The sequence below is a fragment of the Vigna unguiculata genome, chromosome 1, assembly GCF_037176805.1.
Source record: "Vigna unguiculata cultivar grain cowpea cultivar isolate G323 ecotype 2 chromosome 1, ASM3717680v1, whole genome shotgun sequence".
NCBI lineage: Eukaryota > Viridiplantae > Streptophyta > Magnoliopsida > Fabales > Fabaceae > Vigna > Vigna unguiculata.
In genome coordinates this window covers 39,985,796-40,010,466 of record NC_140792.1, presented here as the reverse complement: position 1 = coordinate 40,010,466, position 24,671 = coordinate 39,985,796, and the positions used below count along the sequence as shown (strand labels likewise).

The window sequence follows — 24,671 nt, the reverse complement described above, 5'->3', positions numbered from 1 at the left end:
AGCTTCTAGAGAATGACACCAAGATACAACCAATAAAAAACTAAAAAATGTGTAAGGTTTTTGTCTCTTTATAAAAACAACTTTACCATTTGAAACACCGACATTACTTACAATGGAGTTTTTACCTTTTACCTTCTTCCACCTTAGTGAAACAAGAAAGAACTCAGGTTTGTGTTGAGAAAAAAATAATGAAAAAGAAAAGGTGTTATGTTATGTTATCTCATGTCATTGCTAATAAAGTCATGGAGTGGGGACAGAGATTTATTGCACACTTTCTTCAGTTCATACCACAAGAATATCCCTTGGATCAGAACTATACAAAGGCAACAAAAGTATATTCAATTCAAATTCACCTACGTTAAAATCTGATTTACGAATCCCGAGGTATGTGTATATACACATGATCCAATTCATCAAAATAACAGTCTTATCATATTTATAAACACTTCTTAGAATCAAAACAACTTTGAAGAAGAACAAAATTGTGAGAATGAGAACAAGTATCAGAACAAATAAAACTTAAGATACTGTGATTGATTCTAACGCTTCCCATGTCTTCTCTTTAACACCGACTTCAGAAATAGCATGCAGACAATTAAGAATCCCAGAGCCGCCACCCCACCCACCGCGAGCGCCACCGTCCTCTCCGTGTGTGGATGCCCTCCTCCCTCCGATCCTACAAAACACACACACACAAAAAAAAAATGAAAAAATCAGTCTTTTATTCAATTTTCACAACCAGAACACAAACCCCACCTACCCAGATCCTGCAAATCCCTTTCGCAACCCCACTCATTAAATCCCTTCGTTTCATTTCCAAGTATTTAATTAATTCAAATTAATCGAACAAATAACCAACACACATCACATCATCAGCAAAAAAGTGATTTTTTTTCACTGTTGAAGAATAGTGCACTGACCTGAGGAAGAAGAAGATGAAGTGGGAACTCCATTGGGGTAAAAGCTGTAACTGATGTAACAATTCTGAAGATAAACCTGCGCGGAAATGGAGTAGCCACACTGATCCTTAGCCTGTTCCGCAGCACTCCTGATACAAGCCCCGCAATCTGCATTTCCCAAATTACCCTCGCACTGTCCCAACACATACAGGCTCTGGTAACTCCCGGTGTAGAACAAGTTCCCACTGCTCTGCACGCCGTTCTCCACCATCCCAAACGCCGCGTCCCTCCTCGCCTCGAACCCCCCACCGTCGACCACCCTGCGGGCCCCGCACACCTTGTACAGCAGCTGCGTCGCCGCAACCTGCTTGAACCCGACCACCTCGTACCTCAGGTAGCACCCGCTGAGCTGGACTCGCGCCGCCGCAGCGGCCTCGCCGCACAGGCGACCCAGCATGTCCGGAATCCGTTCCACGCAGCTGTGGCAGTCGGAGCCGGTGAGGTCTCCCCGGCATTGGTACGCGCCGGTGAGCCCGTTCTGCGTAGTCGCGGCGAAACCCTTTTGCGCAGACTCTGCCACCAAGGACGATAACAGGGGTTTGAGATTCTGCGAGTAGGGTTCTTGCAGTTTCTGGTCCGCGCAACCCTTGTAGATCAAGTTTGTGTTGTCTGCAGGGGAGGTGGGTGTGGAAAGGAAAAATATGAGTGCAGTAAGAAAGAGGAGCGTGTGAATGTCGTGTTTTGTTTTGAGTGTAGCCATCTGGGAAGTGGTTGGTGTGTGTTTGTTTGAGCGTTTGTTGTTCTTTATATGCAAGCAATGTGAATTAACTGTGACTGTTTATTGTGTTTGTGTAACCAAGAAAAAAGGAAGTAATGTTTATGTTTTGGGGTTAAATTATTGGGTTCTTGATTGAAAGCAAATGCTATGTGATGATGAGGTTATGTTGCTGTTGCTGTTGCTGTTGTTGCTGTTAAGTCTGAGATTATTTTTGACCAAAACTGAAAGGATGACATAAAAGGTAACTTTTGAATGCTCCCTGTAAATAAATAATAATACTTGTATTTAATTATTTGCTATGGTTTTTAGTCTTTAACGGTGCATGTTAAAAATAACTAATCAAGATTAAAATTTAAAAGAAATTATAATTAACAATGATATTAAACGAATTTTAATTTTAATGATTATTAATGTGTTTTTATTTTATTTAAAAAATAAAAAATATCCACAAATATTAAATATTATAATTAATAATTTATTTAATGCATATAAAAACATAATTAAACAACAACATAACTTTAATATTTATATCATTTTTCTTTACTTTATTTTAGTATCGTTAAAAATTAAAATATAATTAAAGGTAAAAAAATTTAAATTAATATAAAAAACAACAAACAAAAATGAAAAATATAAATAAACCCAAAATAAAATAGAGAAAAACTAAACAATAGCATATTAACTATTAAGTAATAAAGTGTTAAACTTATATAATCATTTAATTATTTAATTATTTTTTAATATTTTATATGTATTAAATAAATTATCAATTATAACTGTATAATATTTATTGTCTCTAAATAAAATAAAATTACATTAATAATTATGAAAGTCATAATTCATTTATTATAATCAATGACAACTTTATATCACTTGAAGAATTTATAAAATTTGAAGAGTCATAGTAACCAAAGTGCTAAGAATATTGTTTAAGAATAATTAATACACATAAAAGTTTATTAAGATTCATTTATAATTGTGATATTAAATAAATCCTGATCTAATAATTACAATTTTACACGTTTTTAAAAGACAAAATATTCATAAATGTAGTATTAATGTATTTAATATGTTATTTAATGTACACAAATAAAAGGTTAAAAAACTAATAAAATAACTATATTTTAATGTTGTTAAAAATTAAAATATAATTAAACATAAAAAAATTAAAAGAAAAAGAAAAAACAACAAAATATATAGAATTAAACTTCTAAAAAGTTTACAAAAGAAATATATGAATGTGAGATTTCATTGAAAAAAAAAAAGATATTATCTAAAAATTTTAAAGAGTATTTTTGTCTTTATAAAATTTGTTATATAAATTTATATTATTTTGATTAATGAGGTTAATTATTCCAATATTTTCAATGTAAAAATAGTTATAACATTCTACTCATTTTAATTAATTGAATTAATTATTTCATATTTTAAGGTAAATGCAATGGAATCAAATATTCCTAATTATACCCTAAACTTAAGGAGAATGTTAGACACTGGTTAAAGAATAATTAATGCGCACTGGTTCCATATTTTTACATGAAAAACTAAAATAATTAAGTACATTAATTAAAATAGGATAAATGCATATAACATATTTTATAAAGACAATAAACACCCTTTTAAATTTGTAGACAAAAACTTTTTTATACAAAACAAAGACTTTGAAATTTTTAAGGTCTCTACCCAAGTTGATACTTTAGTTTTTGTTTTTGTTTTTAAAATTTTTTAGATGTTTAACTCTATTTTTTTGCTGAATTTTATGCTAATTTAAACTTTCTTATTTTTTATTATATTTAACTTTTTGCAACATTAAAATATAGTTAATTTATTATTGAATTATTTTTTAACTTGAGTGTAGCAACACACGTTATAGATTAGTGTGTCCATATATTAATTAGACAAGTATAACATTACATATTAGATGAAGTTATTGATGGACTAATTATAGGAGTCTAATAATACACATTAGACCAATATATTCATACATTGATTTGTATTTATAACTGATTTGTCGATGCATTGATTTATTTTTGCATAGTCTATCCTTTGTATTTTCAAACAATTTTTTCTGTATTTTTTAGCATGTATCATTTGTATTTTTACAAAATCTACTACTTACATTTTTACATATTTATTGACCTTTTAGACTTATAAATTGTTTTCGCGTTGATTTTATTCAAAAATTAATTATAAACTTAAAAAATATTATTATTTCTAAATATCTTTTAATATAATATATATTTTATTTTAAAATATAATATATATTTAATAACATAAAAAAACATACAAAGAAACATACATATGCACGGATTTAAAACTAATATTAGATAAAATATTAAATACACATGTATAATACTTATGGTCACTTTTATCCTTTAAATAAAATAAAATAATATTAATAATTATAAAATTAAATTTTAATTAATATCACATTTAACTATGTATTTTTATAAAATTTAATTCATATTAATTATATTTAATTAATATCCGGTTATTGGCTAGCAATATCTACACTCAAACCGACACATTCTTTAACATAGCCCTGTATTTTTAACTTTAATCTAGTTTCAATAAAATAACCCTAATTAATGAACAATGAGATAATTAAGTAAAATAGATATTACATTATTTCAATTTCAATGATAAGTAAAGTTGAAAATGTCGATGGCAAATAAATTTTGTGCTGAAATATACAATGAACATGCCTATAAAAAATGAATGCAATAGGGAAATTATATTACTATTATTATTTTATTTGGATAAAAAAGATGTTTGTTTAAAGTAGTTTGCATATTTATGTATATAACTTTGTGCATTGACGCACTCCACAATTATACTATTATGATATAATTTAGTTAAATTTGTTTCGTACGGCAGACTCTGTCCTTTTATTTATTTATATTTATAATTATATATAAAGGAAATTTTCTGTTTTATGTTCACATTTTAAAATATCAATTTTATTTTTTATATAATAATTTATTAAATTTTTAAAAATTTATTGTTATTTTTACAAGTTTTTGATAAAATCGGCTATCTTTATTTCTTATCTTCTTTTTTATTTATTAATGGTTATTTTTTCATCTGTTCTGATATATTTTACTTTATTTATAATAAATATAATTTTAGTTTATATATTAATTTAATAACATTACAATATTATCACCTACTTACGTAATATCACGCATATTTAAAAGATGTATACACATAGACGCGATAGCGCCTGTATTTATGTTAGTATATATATATATATATATATATATATATATATAATTTTATTTATTTTGATTTGTAAATGATTTTGTTTGTCGAATTAGGAAAATTCCTCTTTTGATATTGTTTTGGTTACTTCAAAAATAAGTGAGAAATATATTTCAGAATTCTACAATGTCTAATTCTTAGTTCAATGTATTAGGTGGTTATAAATGTGTATTTTTCTTTCCAAACATGATGTTCCATTTTTCAATTATTAACCAACATTGTTTTTAAATTCTTCTGTTTACTAATTTATTCATTTAATGAAACAAACATTTGTAATTTAATGTATATTTAAAAAAATAACCTTAGTTTTAATTGATTTAACTTCTATTTATAAAAAGACATAACCTTAAAAGGACTTTTTTTCCCTAAAACTGACTTTCTTTTTTAATATAAGATTCAACTAATTAGATTTGATAAATTAATAAATTATACAATATGTAATGAGCTTTATTAACTAATTAAATATAATAACATATTAATAGGTTTAGTGGATTTTTCTACTTTTTTGTTCTTTTATGTGGTAACTTTATCAACTGGTGCAGGTTAATAATTCTATCTAAACAATTTTTAAGAAAAGTTTTATGTATTTCAATCTAGTCCTATGATAACATTAGTAATTTTGTGTATTTTTTTTTTTTGGGTATTGACGTTAAAATTCACCCTTATGCACTTTCTTTGAATTCTTCAACGTGTTATTCTTTTCCACATTAAAGTGTCAATATTCTTATCCACACGTTCAAAACTATTTTAGTTGAGTTGCCACCCTGTAAAACCATTTATACACAACTACCATTTTACAAAAGAAAATAAGGATTTATACGTGATATAAAAGAAAATGTAAATACTTTGTAACAATAAATAATCAAAATACTAGTGAGAATAAAACCATATTCAACTATATAATCTAAAACAATGAGAAAAAAAATACTATTGTTTAAAAAAAAATAGCATAGCCAATAATGTATTATTAGAAATAATCGTACATCTCTAATTGTTTTAACCACTTTTTTTTTCAAGGGTTTCTACTTTATTAAATAAGCGAGGAAAAAAAAGTAATTTTACTTTGATTAAAAATTACTTTCAATATGAATTTGGTACAGATAATCATGTTGAATTCATATTGTAATTTGATATATCATGCCTAATAAATTAGAAGGTGTAACATTGAGAATAAATTAATAAAAACCAAATGACAATCAATCAAACTTAATTTGAGCCTATGAAATTCTTTAGCAATATAAAAAACAAAAACAAGTAAGTTAGATATGAAAAGTGTGACAGAAACATAGAAAATATATGACATCAGCATGAAAAATACAACATTGATTATACCTTTTGCTCTAAATTTAAATTTTAAAATTGCCTCTCTTTGTCTCTCTCTCACAGAATAATATAGTGACATTTTATAAAATTATTTACTTCGGAACTTTTTTTTGTTTGACATAAAAAAAATGTTTGACGTAAAATGTTTTCTTATATATCATAAAAGAGGTCCTCCTCGTTTGTAATTCACAAAAATAGTAAAAATATATTGAGAGTTAGGATTTGATCTTTTGTGACAAAATGGTAGTAGTTTGGGATTAATTTTTGTGTCTATATCATCTTTTTCAATGAGATTTGTTTGATAATATTTTATTTTTCATTTGAGACCGTGAATGTTTATCGAGGAACTTAATTATGAATTTACACGAATGTTTGTTTTGTCTGCAGCATTTATTTGTAAGAATACGTTGATATGTTGTTAGTGGTTCTTATTTGTAAAATCACGTTAGTAAAAAAGGTTTTCATTTTTTTAACCAAAATTAAAAATCGGTTTTCACCTTAGTTCATTTCTACCACCAAATAAAAAAAATAGATTTAAATGGATACTTTTGCACTTGATTTTATTTAGGGTGTTGCATATTAAATGAAAAATGTCCTAAAAATACTGATTAAAGAATAATTAATGCATAATAGTTTCATCTTTTTTACATTGAAAACCATAATAATTAAGTACATTAACTAAAATAATATAAATGCATATAATATATTTTATAAAAAACAAAACTAACCTTCTATTGTAGACAATAATTTTCTTATAGAAAACAAAACTTTTTGAAATTTGTAAAGTCTATACTAAAAAGCAAAAAAATAAAATCTCTATTATTTTTTTGGTAAACTTTTTAGATATTTAACACTAATTTTTTTTTTGGTATTTTATGATAATTTAAACTTCCTCATGTTTAAATATATTTAATTTTTTGCAATATTAAAATACAGTTAAAATATAATTTAAACACACAAGTACAATATTTATGAATAATTCTGTCTTTTAAATAAAATAAAATTGCATTAATAGTTATTAAGTCAAATTTTATTTAATATGACAATTAATTATGTACTTTTGTAGGTTTCGATGCATATTAATTATTTTTAATCAGTACATTAAGGGCACTGTTAGTAAAACCCTTATTTTAACAAGGAGAATACTAACAAATGCCGGTTATATTTTTAATCAGTACATTAAAGACACTTTGATTTTATTATTTTTACATTGAAAACTGAAATAATTAATTTTCTTAATTAAAATAATATAAATTTATATAACAGTTTGTATAAAGAAAAAAATGCCGGTTATAATTTACAAACAATATATCTAAAACAAAATAAACACTTCGAACTTTGTAAAGCCTCTACTCAAATGCAAGAAAATACCTTTATGACACTTGAAGCTTGAAACGTTCAAAAGGAGTCTTTAATTTTTTCAAAAAAACAAATCTCTTTGAAATTTATATTATTTTCAAATTCTTCTGTGATGAAAATATTGCACGTGAAGAAAATATCTTTTTTCAATTAACTGAACTATACGACTCTTTTTTAAATACAAAAAATATTAATGTAAAATTTATATAGGATATAGTATTCGGTTATGAATTTATAATATTTACATCATATATTTAATAGATCTAATATATATTTTTTTAAATTATTTTATTGAATATTTAATAAACAAATATTGTATTTTAATTGATTCTTTGAATCTCGACAATTGAGTAAAATTTGGTTATTATAATTCTGAGTAAGCTCTTATGGTAAAATTGGTAGACACGATGCTCTTACGAAACAGTGTAAACGAGACACACTTGCTTGACACTCTCTGAAGACAAATTTTGCTTGACACTTTCTCGAGACAATCTTTGAATCACCAGGAAGATACAACAATGAAACTTAAACTCACACTTTAATTTCTAACCTAGTCTAAGATTATTAATTATGTTAGATAGATTATAACTATCATTTTAGAAAAATAATAAATAAGTATTAACATTTCTCAAAGTTGTAGTTCACTTGGTTAAATAGTATGTGCGAAGTATTAAAAAAGTTCCAATATCTGCTAAATTATTGCGTGTATTTTGTTTATAATTTTTTTCTTGGAAAATTATATTTAAGGATATATATTATTATGAAAATATAATGTAATGTGAACAGTTAAATAAAGAGTCTCAATTTTAAATATTTTATTATTTTTTTCTATTTTCTACTTATATTAAATAACACAAAATCTTCCGTGCCTTAATTTTCAATTAAACTAACAAACATTATTATATACAACAAATTTCATAAGATATACTCTCTACTATCTTTTATTTATTTATAGAAATGAGAACACTAAAAAACGAGAGTGGTAACTAATTAATTTCAATAACTATTTTAATTCTAAGCTTAACAATGACTATCTCGCTTAAAAATGACAGGACCAAAATTAACGTTTTAGAATATAAAATTTAAATTAGAAATCTTGTGAAAAAGATAAATTAAAATAAATATTATTAATGATTAACAAGAGAATTGATTACACTAAAATTATGTCATATCATATATAACTTAGATGATGTTGTCAATTTATAACAAATCTAGAGCATAATGCCAACAAAGACATTTTTGTCATAACACTTTGACCATCCAAGATGAAATCATATTGATAGGTCAAGTCACCTCAAAGGAAGAAAAACACACATCAACCATGGTTAAATGCATATATAAGGATTAAATATAAATGAAAAGGAGGTTAATGTTGTGTTTTGATTGAGGAAACAAAGGGAGTGAATTTGAAGTGAACATGGAGTTGTTTGGATTAAGAGAAATATGATGTGAATTCGATATTAAAGTTTATGAAATTTTGTGTATGATGTAATATGTATGATAAATTAAAAATAAAATTAATAGATAAAGTTATATGATTACTATTTTGTCCTTGATGATAGATGTAATATAAATTTAAATATAAATAGAAAAATAATGTTAAAATGAAATTGTAATTGTAATATGATAAGTATTATTATTAATTATATTATTACTATTTTTATATTAAGTTTTATAATATAATAAATTATGAATAATGTTTTTAAGATATTTCACTATTTTTCTATACAAACCTGTTCAAATATACAAAGAAATCAAAAGGTGAACTGCATATCTTGTTTTTCTTTTTGTTTTTCACACTATTCTTACATTTCTTTGCTAGTAGTCTATCTGTGCAAATCCGTTTGGGGATCCAAACAGACCATAAGGCATAAACTCTACAACTCAAAAACGGTATTTAGGCTGACTAGGTCCCAGGTAAAAATCATGAAATTATTATAAATTGCACTATTCACAAGGTAATTATTATGTATTTATTCTAACATTTATTACTGTCTTGCGCACATATATGAATGTCAAAGAGTCTTTACAGGTATTATTCCATAAAATATCATTATCCTTTTTGGACAGTCATATTTTAACTCACTTTTTTTATTCATTCTTAACCCACATCCTTGGATTATCATATCACAAGACTAAAAAAAAAAAATCAAAATAGATGATCTAAAAATGATGAAAGTGGTGAGTTAAGAGTGAGTTAAAAAAAATGGATTAAAATATTATTATATTTTTATTATATACTTTGGATTATTGTGATGTTAGAAAAGTACATTTCAAAATAAAAGAAGAAAGAATGTTCATGGATATTTTCTTTAGGACCGTTCTAGAATATTTATCCGTCCAACAAGAACAAAAATATTTTTATTGGAATACTCAATGTAAAAATAAATAATAAAAATTAAATGAGAGAAAGATAAAAACTCAGTACTATTTATAACTCTAACTACGGTGAATAAATTATATCATTCTTTTATTTACGGTTAGTTTTAAATATAAAAGAATTACGAATTAAAGTTATTATTTTTACATTTTGGTTTGAATCAATTTATAACATTTAACTAAATTTTTACTTTATTTTTATTTAAGTTTATAATCAACTGTTATGTTCTTACACTAGTACAAATATTTGTATGATGCTTTACACTCCTATTTCACAAATTTAAAAAAGAGGAAAGTGAAAGTGACTTCTTTGCATTTTTTTTTTGTTTTTTTAGAATATTAGTAGACAAATACCGCAAAAGAATAATTGTGACCATCATTTAATATAAACAATTTTTTTTTGGAAGATTAGTTAAAATTACCGTAGAAATTGTTTTAATATGTAGGTTAAGGTAAATCAATGATAATTTTGTATATCTCTAAACATGTATAAAAGATGAGACAATTATTTTACTATCCACTTGTAATATTTAAATCTAATTACAAAGTTTAAGAACAAATTTATCAAATTATACTACATACATATGCAAATATATAAAACAAAGCACGATTATCTTAAACTCTACAAAAAGTAAATTATATTATTCTTTTGCTAGAGAAACCTAAATTTTCGTTAATCCTAAATAAATTCATGCCACAACATAGAGTTAAAATGCAAATATCGTGTTGGGAGGTGAAGTACTATTACAGTTAGAAGTTAGTCATTCTTCACCGTTCTCCCTCAGTTCAGTTTCATTCAGTTCTCCCTGTAAAACCTAACCAGCAGAGAGTGAAATAGCAGGTACATTGAAACCAGTTTCTCACGTTTTTCTCTCTTTCCCCTCTCTGATTCTGCCCTATTCCCTTTCCCTCCCACAATCAAACACTCTTAAATTTCACCCTCCAAAATGCGTGTTACCTTCCATATTCAAAACTCTTCTCTTCTTCCTCAACATTTCCATCCACAATTCTTTGTTTCTCGCAGGTTTTAGGTTTCTATTTCACCATGCAACGAGTCGTGTGCCATTTCTCGCTTTGACTTTCTTTTGCAGTTCCTTTGACCGTTCATTTCTGCCCTTTCTCTGTCGTCTACAGGTGTGGATTGTTAATTATGTTTTTCTTCTGCTAAGATCTTCTCTGCTATTTGTTTCACGATTTAGTATCTTAAGGTTGTTTACCACTGTAGTTCAATTGCTCGTAAATATTATTTTGTATCCTTTTTTTTTTTTCGTGTTAAATGTCTTTGGAATTTAGTTGTGCTTTGCAATTTGTAGCCTGTGGCGGTTGGCAGATCATAAATGGCGCCGAATCCAAGAGTCATAGCGGCGTTTTCGGCAATGGCGAATCTCGGGATTCATGAATCAAAAGTGAAACCAGTGTTGAAGAAGCTGCTTAAATTGTATGATAAAAACTGGGAGCTTATTGAAGAAGAGAGTTACAGGGCTCTGGCTGATGCAATATTTGAGGAGGAAGAAAATAAGGTGTATTTTGGAATCTTCTTGTTTATCCAGTATCTACGTAATGGATCATTTGTTTACGTGACTAATCTATTGCTTGATATGGTTTGAAAGTTGCTGGAGCCAGACCAGAATAACAAAAACAAGAAGGTTGCCGTACTAACTCTGGTTATTCTGTCTTGCTGAGTTTGTCTGCATTTGTTTCTCGCTCTTAATTATACCTGTGGCTGCTGAAATGTGTTGTGGATTTTCAAACATCCAGGATGGAGAGGTGGACAATGAAGAAGCTCATATGCATGAGGAGCCTATGCGACCTTTGAAGAGGTTGCGTTTGAGAGGCCAAGAGGGTCAATCTTCACGCCCTCTAACTAATCGTGGCCATAGCTCAGCTGCCTTTCCGTTGAAAACTCCAAAATTGGAAGAAGGCACAGTGCCTGAAATTAGTTCCAGACTGCAGCCTCAATGCAGTGCTGCATTATCTGATGGAAATGCAAGGAATGATGCTCCTCATGTTCCCCCACAAGATGCTATTGTCAACAGGGGAAAGCAACCTGTATCACCTCAGGTTACACCTAGAGGGGGAAGGTCTATGTCCGACCATACTTCCCTTGCAGAACCACTAAAAGAGTCAGTAGCTGAACCACGAGCTGCTCCGTTGGCCAATAACAAAATGCTTGTTCCATTTACTTTGATCAAGCCGAAGGATGAGCCTGTTGATGATTTGCCAGATTGTGAGATTCCCCTTGCTATGATTCCTCCTGGTATTCAACTTACTATGCCTTGATGAGAGGCTTCTTACTTTCTTTCCATTTTCTGTTGTTCTGAGATCTTGGTGATGACGTTTACTTCATTGTACACTTTCATTGAACCAATGTGTAGTGCTGTACTTTGTTGGTAATGTTATGCTTCAGAGAAAGTAGGTAGATTATTCTTAGTAAAATATAGGAAAACACTTTAATTCCTAGGGGTCTCAAAAGAAAAGAAGTTAATAAATTTTTGCTGAGCTGTGAAATAGTTCCAGCCACATAGAAGCTTATTGGTTTCTCTCCCTGAAATGTTGGCCCCGAGCCCACCACATTCTTTCATTTGCACATGCAGCAAGCAAGTCTCTACTTGCATACAGTACAACTTTTACTTTCGCTGAAAATCTCTCAGAAGATCAGCATGTTCACTGTTACTCTATGTGGAAGATCCTGGGTTCCTTGTACCAAAGATTCAGAAATGCCCTTGTGTTTCAGTTAAACCATAGAAATGTTACTTTTGTGCCTTTTTTTTGCTATTCTGTTTCTAACCCCACACTAAACTTTGTGTTGATGAGCTTTATTATTTATTTCCGCTGAAAAGAACCATCAAGTGGAGGAGACTCTCTAATGGATGCAGCTGAAAAGCAAGATGACCACGATACTCTGGGATCACAATGCAGAGATGAAGACGTTGGGCATGAATATTCTTCCTCAATCGAAGAGCGAACTTCTTATGTAGACGTAGCATTGCCATCTATTGGAGAGGTAAAAATTTCTCAAGAGCTGCTTCTCGGTTCTTGGGAACTGGTTTTTCAGTTGCATAGGAATGATCAAATTGTAAAAATAGTTTTGGATACATGTCTGCAATTATATACAACCACTCTGACCCTTATTTTTATCCTGGAACTATGGAGAGATGTGTCGCATTTGGAATTTGATACTGATTCAAATAATAATTCACAGGAACAATGTGTAAAGATAAAACAAACTGATGATGTTTCAAAGGAATCTGAGACCAATGTCTCACCTAGCGTGAGAAGAAATAAAGATCCTGTCATTGAAAACGAAATCAGTGTTAGGTCTTTTTCAGCCTTGGCTGAACCTGAAGTCCCTAGTTCTTTACCCTGCCCAAGTGATCAAGATGAGGCTGTACTAGCTTCCAAGAAGGTTAGGACGAATGGTTTCTTACAACGTAATGGTGGGAAGGATCCAGAGGATCCTATATCTACAAAATCAGGTCCCTTAGTGGTTATTCCAAAATGTGAATTTACGACTGAAAATGATGCAAGGGCTGTTCACAATGTTAATGACCTGGCAAAGGGTGAAGAAAGAGTAAATATTTCATGGGTGAATAACACTACTAATGATCTTCCACCACCCTTTCACTACATACCCCAAAACCTTGTGTACCGAGATGCTTATGTTAATTTTTCTCTATCTCGTATTGGAAATGAGGATTGTTGCTCAGCTTGTAAGGGCAATTGTGTATTGTCATCTAAACCATGTCCTTGTACAAATAAAACTGGGGGTGAATTTGCTTTTACGGCACATGGCCTACTAAAGGAAGCTTTCTTGGATGAGTGTATTGCCATCAACCGTGATTTCCAAAATTATTTCTATTGCAAAGCCTGTCCATTCGAACAATCAAAGAATGATGATTGTTTGGAACCATGTAAAGGACACCTAAAGCAGAAGTTTATTAAAGAGTGCTGGAGCAAATGTGGCTGTGGAAAACATTGTGGAAATCGGGTTGTCCAGCGTGGAATAAGTTGCAAGTTGCAGGTAATTGTTTAAGTAATCTTTGCCAATAGTAAAAAAATGTATTGTCTTTGATGATGAAATCATTTGTGACATTATTTCATTGTTTATGTTCTCAAATTCATTTTTCCCGGATAGAAATTTATTTAGATATGCCTTCCCGATTATGTGCTACTCAGGTGTTTTTAACTTCAGACGGAAAAGGGTGGGGTCTTCGTACCTTAGAGGATCTTCCAAAAGGCACCTTTGTATGCGAGTTTGTTGGGGAAATTTTAACTCTCAATGAGTTGCACGAGAGGAACATGAAAAATCCAAAAGGTGGGAAATATACATTTCCAGTTTTATTGGATGCAGACTGGGATTTAGGAGTTGTGAAGGATAGGGAAGCTCTTTGCTTATATGCGGCATCATATGGAAATGTTGCTAGATTTATTAATCACAGGTATTTGTGTTTCTCATATTTCACAGGCGTCTTTTGCAGTTATGTATAAAAGTTTTAGCTGTAGAGACTTTTGTCCTTTTCTTATTATGTGTTTAAAATGATTATTTTAGTAAATTACACTAGCCCCACCTAAGGTATCATGAAACTACACAAACATATCTGTGTTTTAAACACAAACTCATTGTAAAAAAGGTGTTGGTGTAATGTTTTTTAGATAATGAAGGGACGTAAGAGAAGGGATAGAAAAAAATGAGGTGTTGTGTAATATCACAAAATCACCCGGTTGATTATCTCTTATTAATAATTTTTAATAGAAGTAGTAAATGTTTCTGTTGCATTTGAGTTTTGTTGAAATTAAGCTAAGTAGTTTGTTGCTTGGTTTGGTACGTACAAATAACTTTTTCCTCAACAAAAGTTGGTATTTGCTGTGATCGTAATGGATTATTTTAGATTTTAGGTTATTAAAATCAATTGTGCAGCTATTGGAATTGATTTTATGATAAGTAAATTTTTTTAGTTTTTTCGTTTAATGAAAATATTTTTGTTTTTATTTTCAATTTTCACTTTCAATTATGATAATCCCATCTTGCTACCGAAGTTTGTATATAAAGTAATGAAAATAGTAAAATCACTGGGTTGATGGTTTGTTAACAGTACACTTCCAAGTGGCTGTGCAGACCTTGTACTCATTATATGTCTATTGTAAATCAGAAATTTTTTAATATTTCTACTTATTTTTGCAGATGTTTGGATGCAAACTTAATTCAGATCCCAGTTGAAGTCGAGTGCCCAACTCATCGATACTATCATGTGAGAAGTTAGCAAACCCACCAATTCCATTTCCACTTTTTAATTACCTTTGTTAGCATTTGGGGAGAATGACTCTATAGAACACAACTATGATGGTTGATGTTTTTAATGTGTTCAAATGTGCAGTTTGCGTTCTTTGCAACCAGAAAAATAGCAGCACAGGAAGAACTCACTTGGGTGAGTGAGTTTGATTCTTTAATATGTTTGGTGAATATATTGCGTTCGATTGCTGCAGTCTTTTTGTGTGGTTCGTACTAAATGGTCTGAGATATTAAGTAGAGCATATAAATTGGCAACAAAGGTTGAGATAATTTGAGTAATTCATTATCAAAATATAGTTTTTATTTGTTTCTGGTTACTAATTTAGTAATGCCACTATGTATACTAGGTAGTTTGGTTGGCAGGCCATTTGTTACCAAACATCATAGATTATCATTTTTATGTAGTTTACTTCAAATTGTGTTATTAGTTAAAGGGTTTTTTGTGTAGAAAAGCTTATGTGCATAGTGTATCTGCAGGATTATGGCATCAACTTTGACGATCACGATGAGTCTGTTGAGCTTTTCCGGTGCAGATGTGGCAGTAAATTCTGCAGGAATATTAAGCGATCAAATAGTTAGTTATTCTCCCATTTACGTGTAATTTGCGTAAATTTGTTTTGCTCAAAATATAAAAACGTAGGACATGTTATTTTTTTTTTGTTTTTTTTGTTTTTGCTTTTGCATTGTTTCATTGTTTTAAATTATGTATTTCAACTTTCACTCCATAATAATTATGAAATACAACGCATTCACTCCTAAACTGGTCAGTGATTCCATTCAATGGATGCTATTCCTTTTTCTGCAAATCGATATGAATGGTGTTCTTTAATATGAAATCATTACAATAGTTTCTAAAAAATGAATTATCATTTCAAAACTAACTTCTATTAGTCAATTCAAGGTGATCTTTAATTGTGCTTTACAGTAAGTAACCTAGTCACCATTATGCATGATTGAAAGTTGGAAAGGTTCCGGTCATACTGAAGTTGTTTTGTTGTACATTTAATTTCTCTTGATTTGTTTGTACCAGCATATATTCCATTTGGGGTTATTTGATCATATGGCCTATAGCCAAACTGCCCTAGCATCAAATGTTTTGTAAAAATTTAAGACTTATGATCATGCTCGTGCTTTGCTTGCTGGATGTTTCCTTTTTGCTATATTTTATATTCAAACACTGTTTGTCACTAACTCACCATCCAATGCTTATGCTGAAGTGACCAGTCATATTGGTGTTGTCTTCTGTGAATCCTAATTAAATTCCAATTTGCTTACTGTGCAAAAGTATCTATCTTGTGTGCTTTAAAGGGTGAGTTATATTTCGATGACTGGATTGATGAGTCTAGGTATCATGAGTCAGATTACAGCTAATTTATTGTGGTAATAATGCATATATAATATTGATAATGAGGTGGTTTTGCTATATTTCCTTTTCTGGAAGAGTTTTTCGTCAGGACCTTTACAATTATTAGTCAGGTTGAGTGATGGCGAGGATTCATGCGTTCAGAACAAATTTGAGCTTTGGACCAAGCTCAACAGTTAATGTTTTAGCTGAGTTTAGTGTTATTGCAAAACACTGATTAGTTAGTAGGGTGGTCTACTGACTATATTTAATTAGTATGTTTGTCACTTATTTGAGTGCAAACAATGGCGACAAATAAATTTGACTTGTGACATGCCTGATACTCTTAGTTTGCCTTATTTTATGAATAATAAGGTCAAACTTACGATATAAATTTTGGAATAACGGAAATATAGGAAGCAAGAAACATACAAAAAGCAATGAAGAATAACGAGGAAAATAGGATGAGAACTTGTGTAGCAAACTGAAAGTGGGAATAAGAGTAGGAAAATGAAGAAGATAAAGATAATATTGCAATATTGACAAACACCATGTACATAATAGCCTTTTGTTTGCATTGGATGGAAACAAGTTGGAGGTTTACTTGTTAGTTTTTCATCATTACTAGGTAGTGTATGTGTTTCATTTATGTTCTTTTAAAATGTAATGTTATCATACTAATTCATTTACGCTTTTGGATTGCAGGATCCATCAGATCGTCAGTTGCATGATGATGGCCATTCTCTGCCAAACCGATTTTGTGTATGATGATGCAATTTTTGTAACGGTTCCGACGAACTTAATTAGCCCTTTTTGTATTTTACTTTTCATGATTTTGCTCGGAGGTTGGATACAAGTTACTAGTTACAGGATTCTGAAAACTGCAGTCATTGCCCAGAAAAAGTAAGAAAAAGAAATCAGCTTTTAGGCATTAATAATTCTGTCCAAGTTTATGTTATGCCAAATGCATGACGGATTCAATGGTTTCAGTAATACTTTAATAGATGAGCTTCATTTCATTATTCCTGAATTCAATTGTTGAAAATGTATAATCTTATCATAGCTATATTTCAGAACTGAACTTTCATTAGTTTATGTATATTAGTTTGAAATTTAACTTTTGGAAGACTGTAGATGTATGTTTATGGAATTAAACTTTCAAATCTACAAGCCTATTCTAATTTCGAAATATGTAACAATGGATATCAGAAAGCTGAATATTGAAATGTCAAAAATGTATGTTTTTTGAAATTTAATTTTGAAATATGTGAATAGGCATTTGAAATTTTATTTTGATCGTATGTAACAAATGATTTTTCTGGAGTTTAATTCTCCAATATGTAATGTCTTTTTGAAGTAATAAAATAAAGTATGAAATTTGTAGTTAACACACCTATGTAATTTTTGTTGGATCTCTCATTTTTGGTTCTCCCAAAGCATCACCAGTTTTTCATAGCCAAATTTAAAGTTGAATGGGGAAGAATCAAAAAACACACGGAGGAGGATGATTCATAATTTCTCTGTATTAGTGGCACTAAGAGTTCCAACTTCCAAGGGTCCTTCTTGTAGACCAATTTCAACTATTTGATTTCTGTTGTCGAAAAACTTTTGGGTTGAAACTTGTATAGAGGGTGACCAAGTTGATGGAATGTGTCAACTACAGATAAGATGATCATGATCTTTTGTGAAAACCTGAAGAGTCATAAGTATTGGAATCATTGAACTTAGTAACATACAACTTAATAGGTCTTAATATAAAATTATTTGCACATATTTTACAAATGAAATTTTAAGTGATTATTTTTAAACTAAAATAACTCTTTATAATAAAAAAATTATTTACAAGACAAATACAAGTTACTTATAAAAGTTATTTATATTTATTCTTATTATTAAAATAATAAAAATTTCTTTATTTTTTATCATAAAAAAATAAAAAAACACACACACACACATATATATATATATATATATATATATATATATATATATATATATATATATAAACATTGAAATTGGCCTGCGATATGGATGGGCCGATCATAAGAGCGAAGCCCAGGCCCATAGCGATTAAACCCTAGTCAGCATGCCTATATAGAACCGAAAGAACTTGGCTTAGGGTTTGTGTTGTTCAACCGAGACGCAACAATGTCGAAGAGAGGTTTGTTTTAACTATCGAATGCGTCGATTAGTTCTTCTTAAAGTCGCTCATCGTGTGTTACTTAACCAATTTATGGCGTTTCAGGTCGCGGAGGATCGGCGGGGAACAAGTTTAGGATGTCACTGGGTCTGCCGGTGGCGGCGACGGTGAACTGCGCCGACAACACCGGCGCCAAGAACCTCTACATCATATCAGTGAAGGGGATCAAGGGGAGGTTGAACCGTTTGCCTTCAGCGTGTGTTGGAGACATGGTTATGGCCACTGTCAAGAAGGGAAAGCCAGATCTCCGTAAGAAGGTGTTGCCCGCTGTCATCGTCCGTCAGCGCAAGCCATGGCGCCGAAAGGATGGCGTTTACATGTACTTCGAAGGTATTGTATTTTCTCTTTTTGCTATTTTGTTATGTTGTTGTATTCGAATGATTTTTTATTTTGTTGTTTTTGCTTTGCAGATAATGCCGGTGTTATCGTGAATCCCAAGGGTGAAATGAAAGGTATGGACTGTGAAATTCGCTTCTCGAAATCCTTGACAGTGCTTGGTTTGAATTTGACTTTCGTTGTTTTTTGAATGTGTTTAGGGTTTGTGATTGGATCTTTTCCATTTGTAGTCTTGTTAAGCAGTGATACTTGTTGGTTTTATTATGTTTGATTGTGTGTCACTTGTATTTCTAGGTTCTGCTATCACTGGACCAATTGGAAAGGAGTGTGCTGATCTCTGGCCCAGGATTGCTAGTGCTGCCAATGCCATTGTTTAAGTTGGGTTTCTAGTGTTTTTTTGATTTCTCTGTTTCTTTAAGTTGTTTCTTATATTTATTTAGGTTGAGTTGCAGACAATGAGTCACATATATTGTTTTTGTTTTGATGGGAATTATTGATAGTTAAAGGAGCTTTTTTTGTTTATTCTTTTCTTAATTTTTCTTTACTATGCCGTTTATTTTATTGTTGAATTTGCTTTACTTAACTGTTTCTGTCGTTGTGAGTGCATGGCTTTGTTGGTAGCTTTAATGATTGTTTAGATTAGATGAGAGGAATAACATGTCTTGTCCGCAAGGATAAGACTGGTTTCATTGCAGTCATGTGGAATGAATTTGTTAGGTTTTGATTTTCTTATCGTGTAGTAAGTGTCGGATGGTCCTTTGGGAGTAGTGTGATAAATTTCAAGTCCTAAGAAAGGTAACATGGACCCTCTGTAATGCTGGTAGATTAATAATGTTTAGATTATATGAGAGGAATAGCATGTCTTGTCCGCAAGATAAGACTGGTTGCATTGCAGTCATGCGGAATGAATTTGTTAGGTTTTGATTTTCTTATCGTGTAGTAAGTGTCGGATGGTCCTTTGGGAGTAGTGTGATGAATTTTAAGTCCTAAGAAAGGTAATACGGACCAACTGTAATGTTGAAAAACATGAATGTTTAGTTTACTGATGTAATCTACTATGAATCTTGTGTTTAAATCTTGACAATTCTAATTGGATTCTCCCAGCAAATATTCCTCTGCAGTCGCTTGAGACTCGGGGCGTTTAATTCTGTTTTCAATTTATCAAGGAAGAAAACTAGCATACTTTTCGTTATAAAGTGTTTTTGTTTAAGGAAGGAGTTACTGGAAAATAATTGTAGTGAACTGCGGAACATCAAATTGTTATTTTTAATCGAGTGGAGTAGAGAATAGTCGCAGCAGTTTCTTCAGTTAAATTTGAATGTTTAGATGAATGTGAAGATGTGCTGTAACAAGTTCTATCAAGTGTTTGCAATATGTTGAACTTCTTTACAGAAGTTCTATGGAAAGATTTTTGTGAACTGTTTTTCTTTTCGACTTTCTTCTTAAGAATGGTTATAATCTATTCTTTTTCTAGACGGGTTTTACAGTAATCTGCCTATTTCTTTTGATTAGCCAATTGCCTTTAGAATTTGTAGTATTTCATGAAAAGAAGTAACTTAGAGGTGTGAATTTATTTTTTTATTACATTAAAATATGTAATTATATTTTTTTGTGTTTTTATGATTAATTTATTATGAAGAAAAAAAATCAATTAAATATATTTAGTTTTATGAATGTAATGAAAATTTATGTTTTTTTTAAAAGGAAAAGTTATTTATTTTATTAAATATTTTTTTTATTTATTAAATGATAAAAGTATATGCCCAAGGTATTTATAAGAATTACTAATTAATGTAACCTTTTTGTATGATTTAGATACCAAATGATTCACTCATCAAACGAAGGGAGTGAGTAAAAATGAGACTGTAAAGACTTTTCGCAAAATAATGGAATTTGGTAATAACATAAAATTTGTTGAAGAGTTGTAATTGATCATATTAATAGTTTACTCTCTATCTCGTCGTTCTCCCTGTGCAATCTTGCTTGGTATTACCCCAAAAAGTTTGAGAGTTTCGGTATCGTAGAAAGCAGGCTTTGATTTGTGTATAGTTTGGTATGTGGCATTCCAGGTTCTTTTTTAAATTTTGGGAAAATAGCATTCCGAAATCAGTATTCTTAAATAACAATTTGATAACCTTTTTAATAATAAAATGTAATACTCAGATAATAAAAAGAAATATAAGTAAATATTTATATAAAGGCATATTTTATTCGTACCTTTACATTATACTTAAATAAGCAATGAGATTATTTGTCCCACCACTCAAACCTAGTTCTTTGGGGTTTAGTCTATTTTTTGGACCCAATTTGTTATGATAGGGCGTTGCATGAAGTGACGTCTATGCTACAAATTTAAATTTTTAAGCGATAAATTCATGAATAAATGGATAACCAGCCGAAATTGAACCCAAAGGGACAAGACCTTCGTTTTGGGTAGTTCAATCCTACCCTTATTGGTGAACTTCATTTCTTTTACACCAGAGCATGAAAGAAAGTTAAAGGAATCGTTTCTGATCTGGTTGTTTTCATACCTTGAAGCATAAGAGGAATTGCCAAACCACGAGCAAAACACGGTAAATCACAAATGATGCACACTGCAAGTACTGGTAGGTAGCTATACTCGTATAGAAGACTCTTCAGAAAAGTGCTTGAGCACTTCATTGATGTTACACCATTACACCCTGGGACCATTATTAATCTTTGAAAAGGCAACAAACTAAACTTTTATCACTTCTTGCAGAGTCCATGACGATCACGCTCCTCATTTTCCACAAATTAAAAGTTGACACCTTATACTCGGTACCCTCCTTGTGTGGTCCACACTCATCCAGTCCAGTTCCTCATGATGCATTTCTAATAGTAACACATCTTCTCACTTCATCTTAAATGTGAAGCTTGGTAGCACAGCCAGCAGAATGAAAATGTCACAGTTTTATACATCTCAAAGAACTCAGTTCTTGAAGCTTCAGTTCACAGCAAAAATGAGAGTTAGCCCTTTAGTCACACTTGGTAATGTCCCAAGAAAGAGGTTACTTGGTGGTGGCACTTCATCAAGAGTTCTCAGACAGCTGATTTCCAAGTTGAAGCATAGCTGGAAGAAAACTACTGGATGGCACAAGAGAGGTCCCCAATTCAGCTATGATTTTCGCAGTTATTGCCTCAACTTCAGTGATGATCATGGCCCTTCAAACGACCACATCCACACCCCTTTTCCTCCTCTTGCCTGATCATATATCTTTTCCTTATAATCTTCTCCTTTCCTCATTTTTATGACACAATTCAAAGGACGTTTTCAAAAGTACTTGTATATTAGTATTACCCACTATGGTTATTTATACATCATCAACAAGTGAAATTTGAAGTTACATTTTCTGAGATGAATAATAAGTTTTCCTACAGCTTATTCTCATTCCACTATGCTCATACTTGGCATATTGCTTAATTGTAAACATGCTTTGGTAATTTGTCATTCAATCTTTTGTTCTGCATAGCTCAGGAGTTAAAGTTTGGAATAAGGCATCAATGTTGTTGAGTCTGTGCAATTGTGATTGCAAATTTGTATTCTGTGTCTTAATGATAATTTTCACTCTTCTCTTCTCTTGGGATCTGTTGAAATTTCATTTTACAGTCACTACAAGTGGGCCACTTGGATGAGCTGTTCTCTTAATTATCCTTTTTTGTAGGCTTTCTTTTTTTATGCAGTTCAATTTCCCTTTCGATATCTACTTTTTAGGCATGGATGTGGAAAATAAAGATCCACTAACCCATATCAGTACCTCATTTAGTTTTCAACAAAATAAGGTACAAAAGTCGGCAAAATTGCTCCCCTTAGCTGGAACATTTAGAATATTATGCAGCTTACTTTGTTTCTCTTCGGGCCCCTTATTAATCCTTTTGTTAAACAACCAAATTACCGACTTAATCAATTGTTAATATACCTGTATGTCACTGTGTCTCTGCCATATGGGAATCCAAAGATTAAAGAACCTACAAACATCTTTTCAAACAGAATGAGAATTCGGATTCAGAATATTGTCCATGCCAATAATAAAAAGAATCATTTTTGTTGTTCTCCTAACATAAGACTCTATCTTTTTGGTAGGATAGAGTAGTTGGTCATTATTATGGATTAATCCTTAATCAAATTTTAAGCGCAAATAAAATGGGTAATCTTTTTAGCAAGATTTATTTCATATTCAAAGTAATAACAACAAGAACTGATAGAATAATAAACTTTGTAGTCCATACATATAGTTCATATAACATTGTAAAGGTAACTTAACTATAGAGTATTATGTTTAAGTATCTGTATAGTTTTTTCATCAATAGTATGAAATATTAATCAACAAGTAGTCGACAGTTAAATTTTTGAATTCATGATGATTGGAAGAAAAAAACTTCTGTTCAAAGAAACTAATCCTCTAAGCGATTTTCCTGTTTCAAAAGATGAATCCTTTGTTTCTGTTAGAAAAAAGCAGTTTTATTATCTTTATGCATAAATACTCATTCAACCTTTTTTGTAACCTTTTCTCATATCTAAGAAGACAGTCCAACCTTTCTATGCGGTGAACTACTTCATATATCTGTTTATATGGCTTAGGAGAATAGAAAAAATAGAACTCTTTAAAAATATCTATATGTCTATATCAATGATAAGATTTCACTGGCTGTCCAAAGATAAGGTGCCCGTGATGTGTGGCAATGATGATCGACTGGCCCAAAATTCTTAAAGGTTAGTAAAAGTTAGCCGAAAGAAGTTTTCTTCCAACCTGGAATATGGATGAACAAACACATAAAATAATTTAAAATCCTCACTAATAGGTGATGTGCAACAAGGTAGTGTGATTATAGCTTCTACTTGAAGTCCTCTATTGCGGCATAAGTAAGGTTGAATTTTATGTACAAACCTGTATATAACAGTAGTTTATAATAGTAAATTAGTAAAAGGTATCCATGTTTTGATACATATAATAACACTGATGTATTCATTTTCTTTACATTCAGTTTATGTATTTAGTAAGTGGGTTGACATCTAAACCAACATGATTAACAAACGCAACCAATAAAGTGGAACGAAATAATAAGGCTCACATGCAGGACAGTCAATGCAGTGCTATTGAAGTTAATGCTTGTAATTATGAATCACTAAAATAGTTGTCAATTATCCAACTGCACAAAGCACTGGTATAGTACTTTTGAGTCTTGACCCCAAACTCTGAATTACTAAGCAATGCAAAATACTACTTCTACTTTTGTTTTTCAAGCTTAAATACACTCTGTATTTTACATTTGCCAGTAAAATTACATGCAAAGGATGCTTTTTTCTCTACAATTTCACATACCCTTAAAAGGGTATCTATATTATACTATAATGTTGAACAATTCACACTGTCTTTATGTAAATTTTACATCATCTGTCAAATTTCTACACACAAATTTTACATCATTGTGTGTCTGTCCCACACTCCATTTCACGCCTATATGTATTTTCTTTACTCAGTTTC

General features: G+C 30.5%; 3 protein-coding genes across 5 annotated transcripts; 2 read left to right on the top strand and 1 right to left on the bottom strand.

The window, feature by feature from the left end:
* Positions 1–314: 314 nt before the first annotated feature.
* Positions 315–1,770, bottom strand: LOC114177252 (plasmodesmata-located protein 3-like). Its single transcript, XM_028062529.2, has 2 exons — positions 921–1,770; positions 315–676 (listed from the first exon to the last, which is right to left on the bottom strand). The coding sequence occupies exons 1-2, from the start codon at positions 1,657–1,659 to the stop codon at positions 540–542; spliced, it is 876 nt and encodes a 291-aa protein (XP_027918330.1). The 5' UTR covers positions 1,660–1,770; the 3' UTR covers positions 315–539.
* Positions 1,771–10,646: 8,876 nt separating this feature from the next.
* LOC114192465 (putative inactive histone-lysine N-methyltransferase SUVR2) lies at positions 10,647–17,653 on the top strand. 3 transcript variants are annotated; one of them, XM_028082201.2, is made up of 12 exons: positions 10,647–10,840; positions 11,024–11,133; positions 11,313–11,519; positions 11,610–11,645; positions 11,758–12,256; positions 12,840–13,003; positions 13,202–14,020; positions 14,176–14,438; positions 15,182–15,248; positions 15,375–15,425; positions 15,767–15,863; positions 17,337–17,653. In XM_028082201.2, exons 3-12 carry the CDS (start codon positions 11,337–11,339, stop codon positions 17,360–17,362), a joined length of 2,205 nt encoding a protein of 734 aa, XP_027938002.2. In that variant the 5' UTR covers positions 10,647–10,840; positions 11,024–11,133; positions 11,313–11,336; the 3' UTR covers positions 17,363–17,653. The 3 variants fall into 3 exon arrangements, with proteins under 3 accessions (XP_027938002.2, XP_027938009.2, XP_085528965.1); XM_028082208.2 differs by having other exon boundaries at positions 15,767–15,886; XM_085672839.1 differs by lacking the exon at positions 10,647–10,840 and having other exon boundaries at positions 10,857–11,133.
* A 1,006-nt stretch (positions 17,654–18,659) lies between these two features.
* Positions 18,660–19,689, top strand: LOC114170112 (large ribosomal subunit protein uL14x/uL14z/uL14y). Its single transcript, XM_028055619.2, has 4 exons — positions 18,660–18,792; positions 18,877–19,161; positions 19,242–19,283; positions 19,462–19,689. The coding sequence occupies exons 1-4, from the start codon at positions 18,780–18,782 to the stop codon at positions 19,542–19,544; spliced, it is 423 nt and encodes a 140-aa protein (XP_027911420.1). The 5' UTR covers positions 18,660–18,779; the 3' UTR covers positions 19,545–19,689.
* Positions 19,690–24,671: the final 4,982 nt, after the last annotated feature.

What these genes read in the sequence shown, in the direction of transcription:
- LOC114177252 (XM_028062529.2), bottom strand. Translation starts at nt 1,659, where the DNA reads ATGGCTACACTCAAAACAAAACACGACATTCACACGCTCCTCTTTCTT. An exon ending in TTCATCTTCTTCTTCCTCAG is followed by an intron (nt 677 to 920) that starts GTCAGTGCACTA and finishes TGTGTTTTGTAG; the next exon opens with GATCGGAGGGAGGAGGGCAT.
- LOC114192465 (XM_028082201.2), top strand. Translation starts at nt 11,337, where the DNA reads ATGGCGCCGAATCCAAGAGTCATAGCGGCGTTTTCGGCAATGGCGAAT. An exon ending in GAATAAGTTGCAAGTTGCAG is followed by an intron (nt 14,021 to 14,175) that starts GTAATTGTTTAA and finishes TGTGCTACTCAG; the next exon opens with GTGTTTTTAACTTCAGACGG. An exon ending in GAATATTAAGCGATCAAATA is followed by an intron (nt 15,864 to 17,336) that starts GTTAGTTATTCT and finishes TTTGGATTGCAG; the next exon opens with GATCCATCAGATCGTCAGTT.
- LOC114170112 (XM_028055619.2), top strand. An exon ending in CGTTTACATGTACTTCGAAG is followed by an intron (nt 19,162 to 19,241) that starts GTATTGTATTTT and finishes TTTGCTTTGCAG; the next exon opens with ATAATGCCGGTGTTATCGTG. An exon ending in TCCCAAGGGTGAAATGAAAG is followed by an intron (nt 19,284 to 19,461) that starts GTATGGACTGTG and finishes TTGTATTTCTAG; the next exon opens with GTTCTGCTATCACTGGACCA.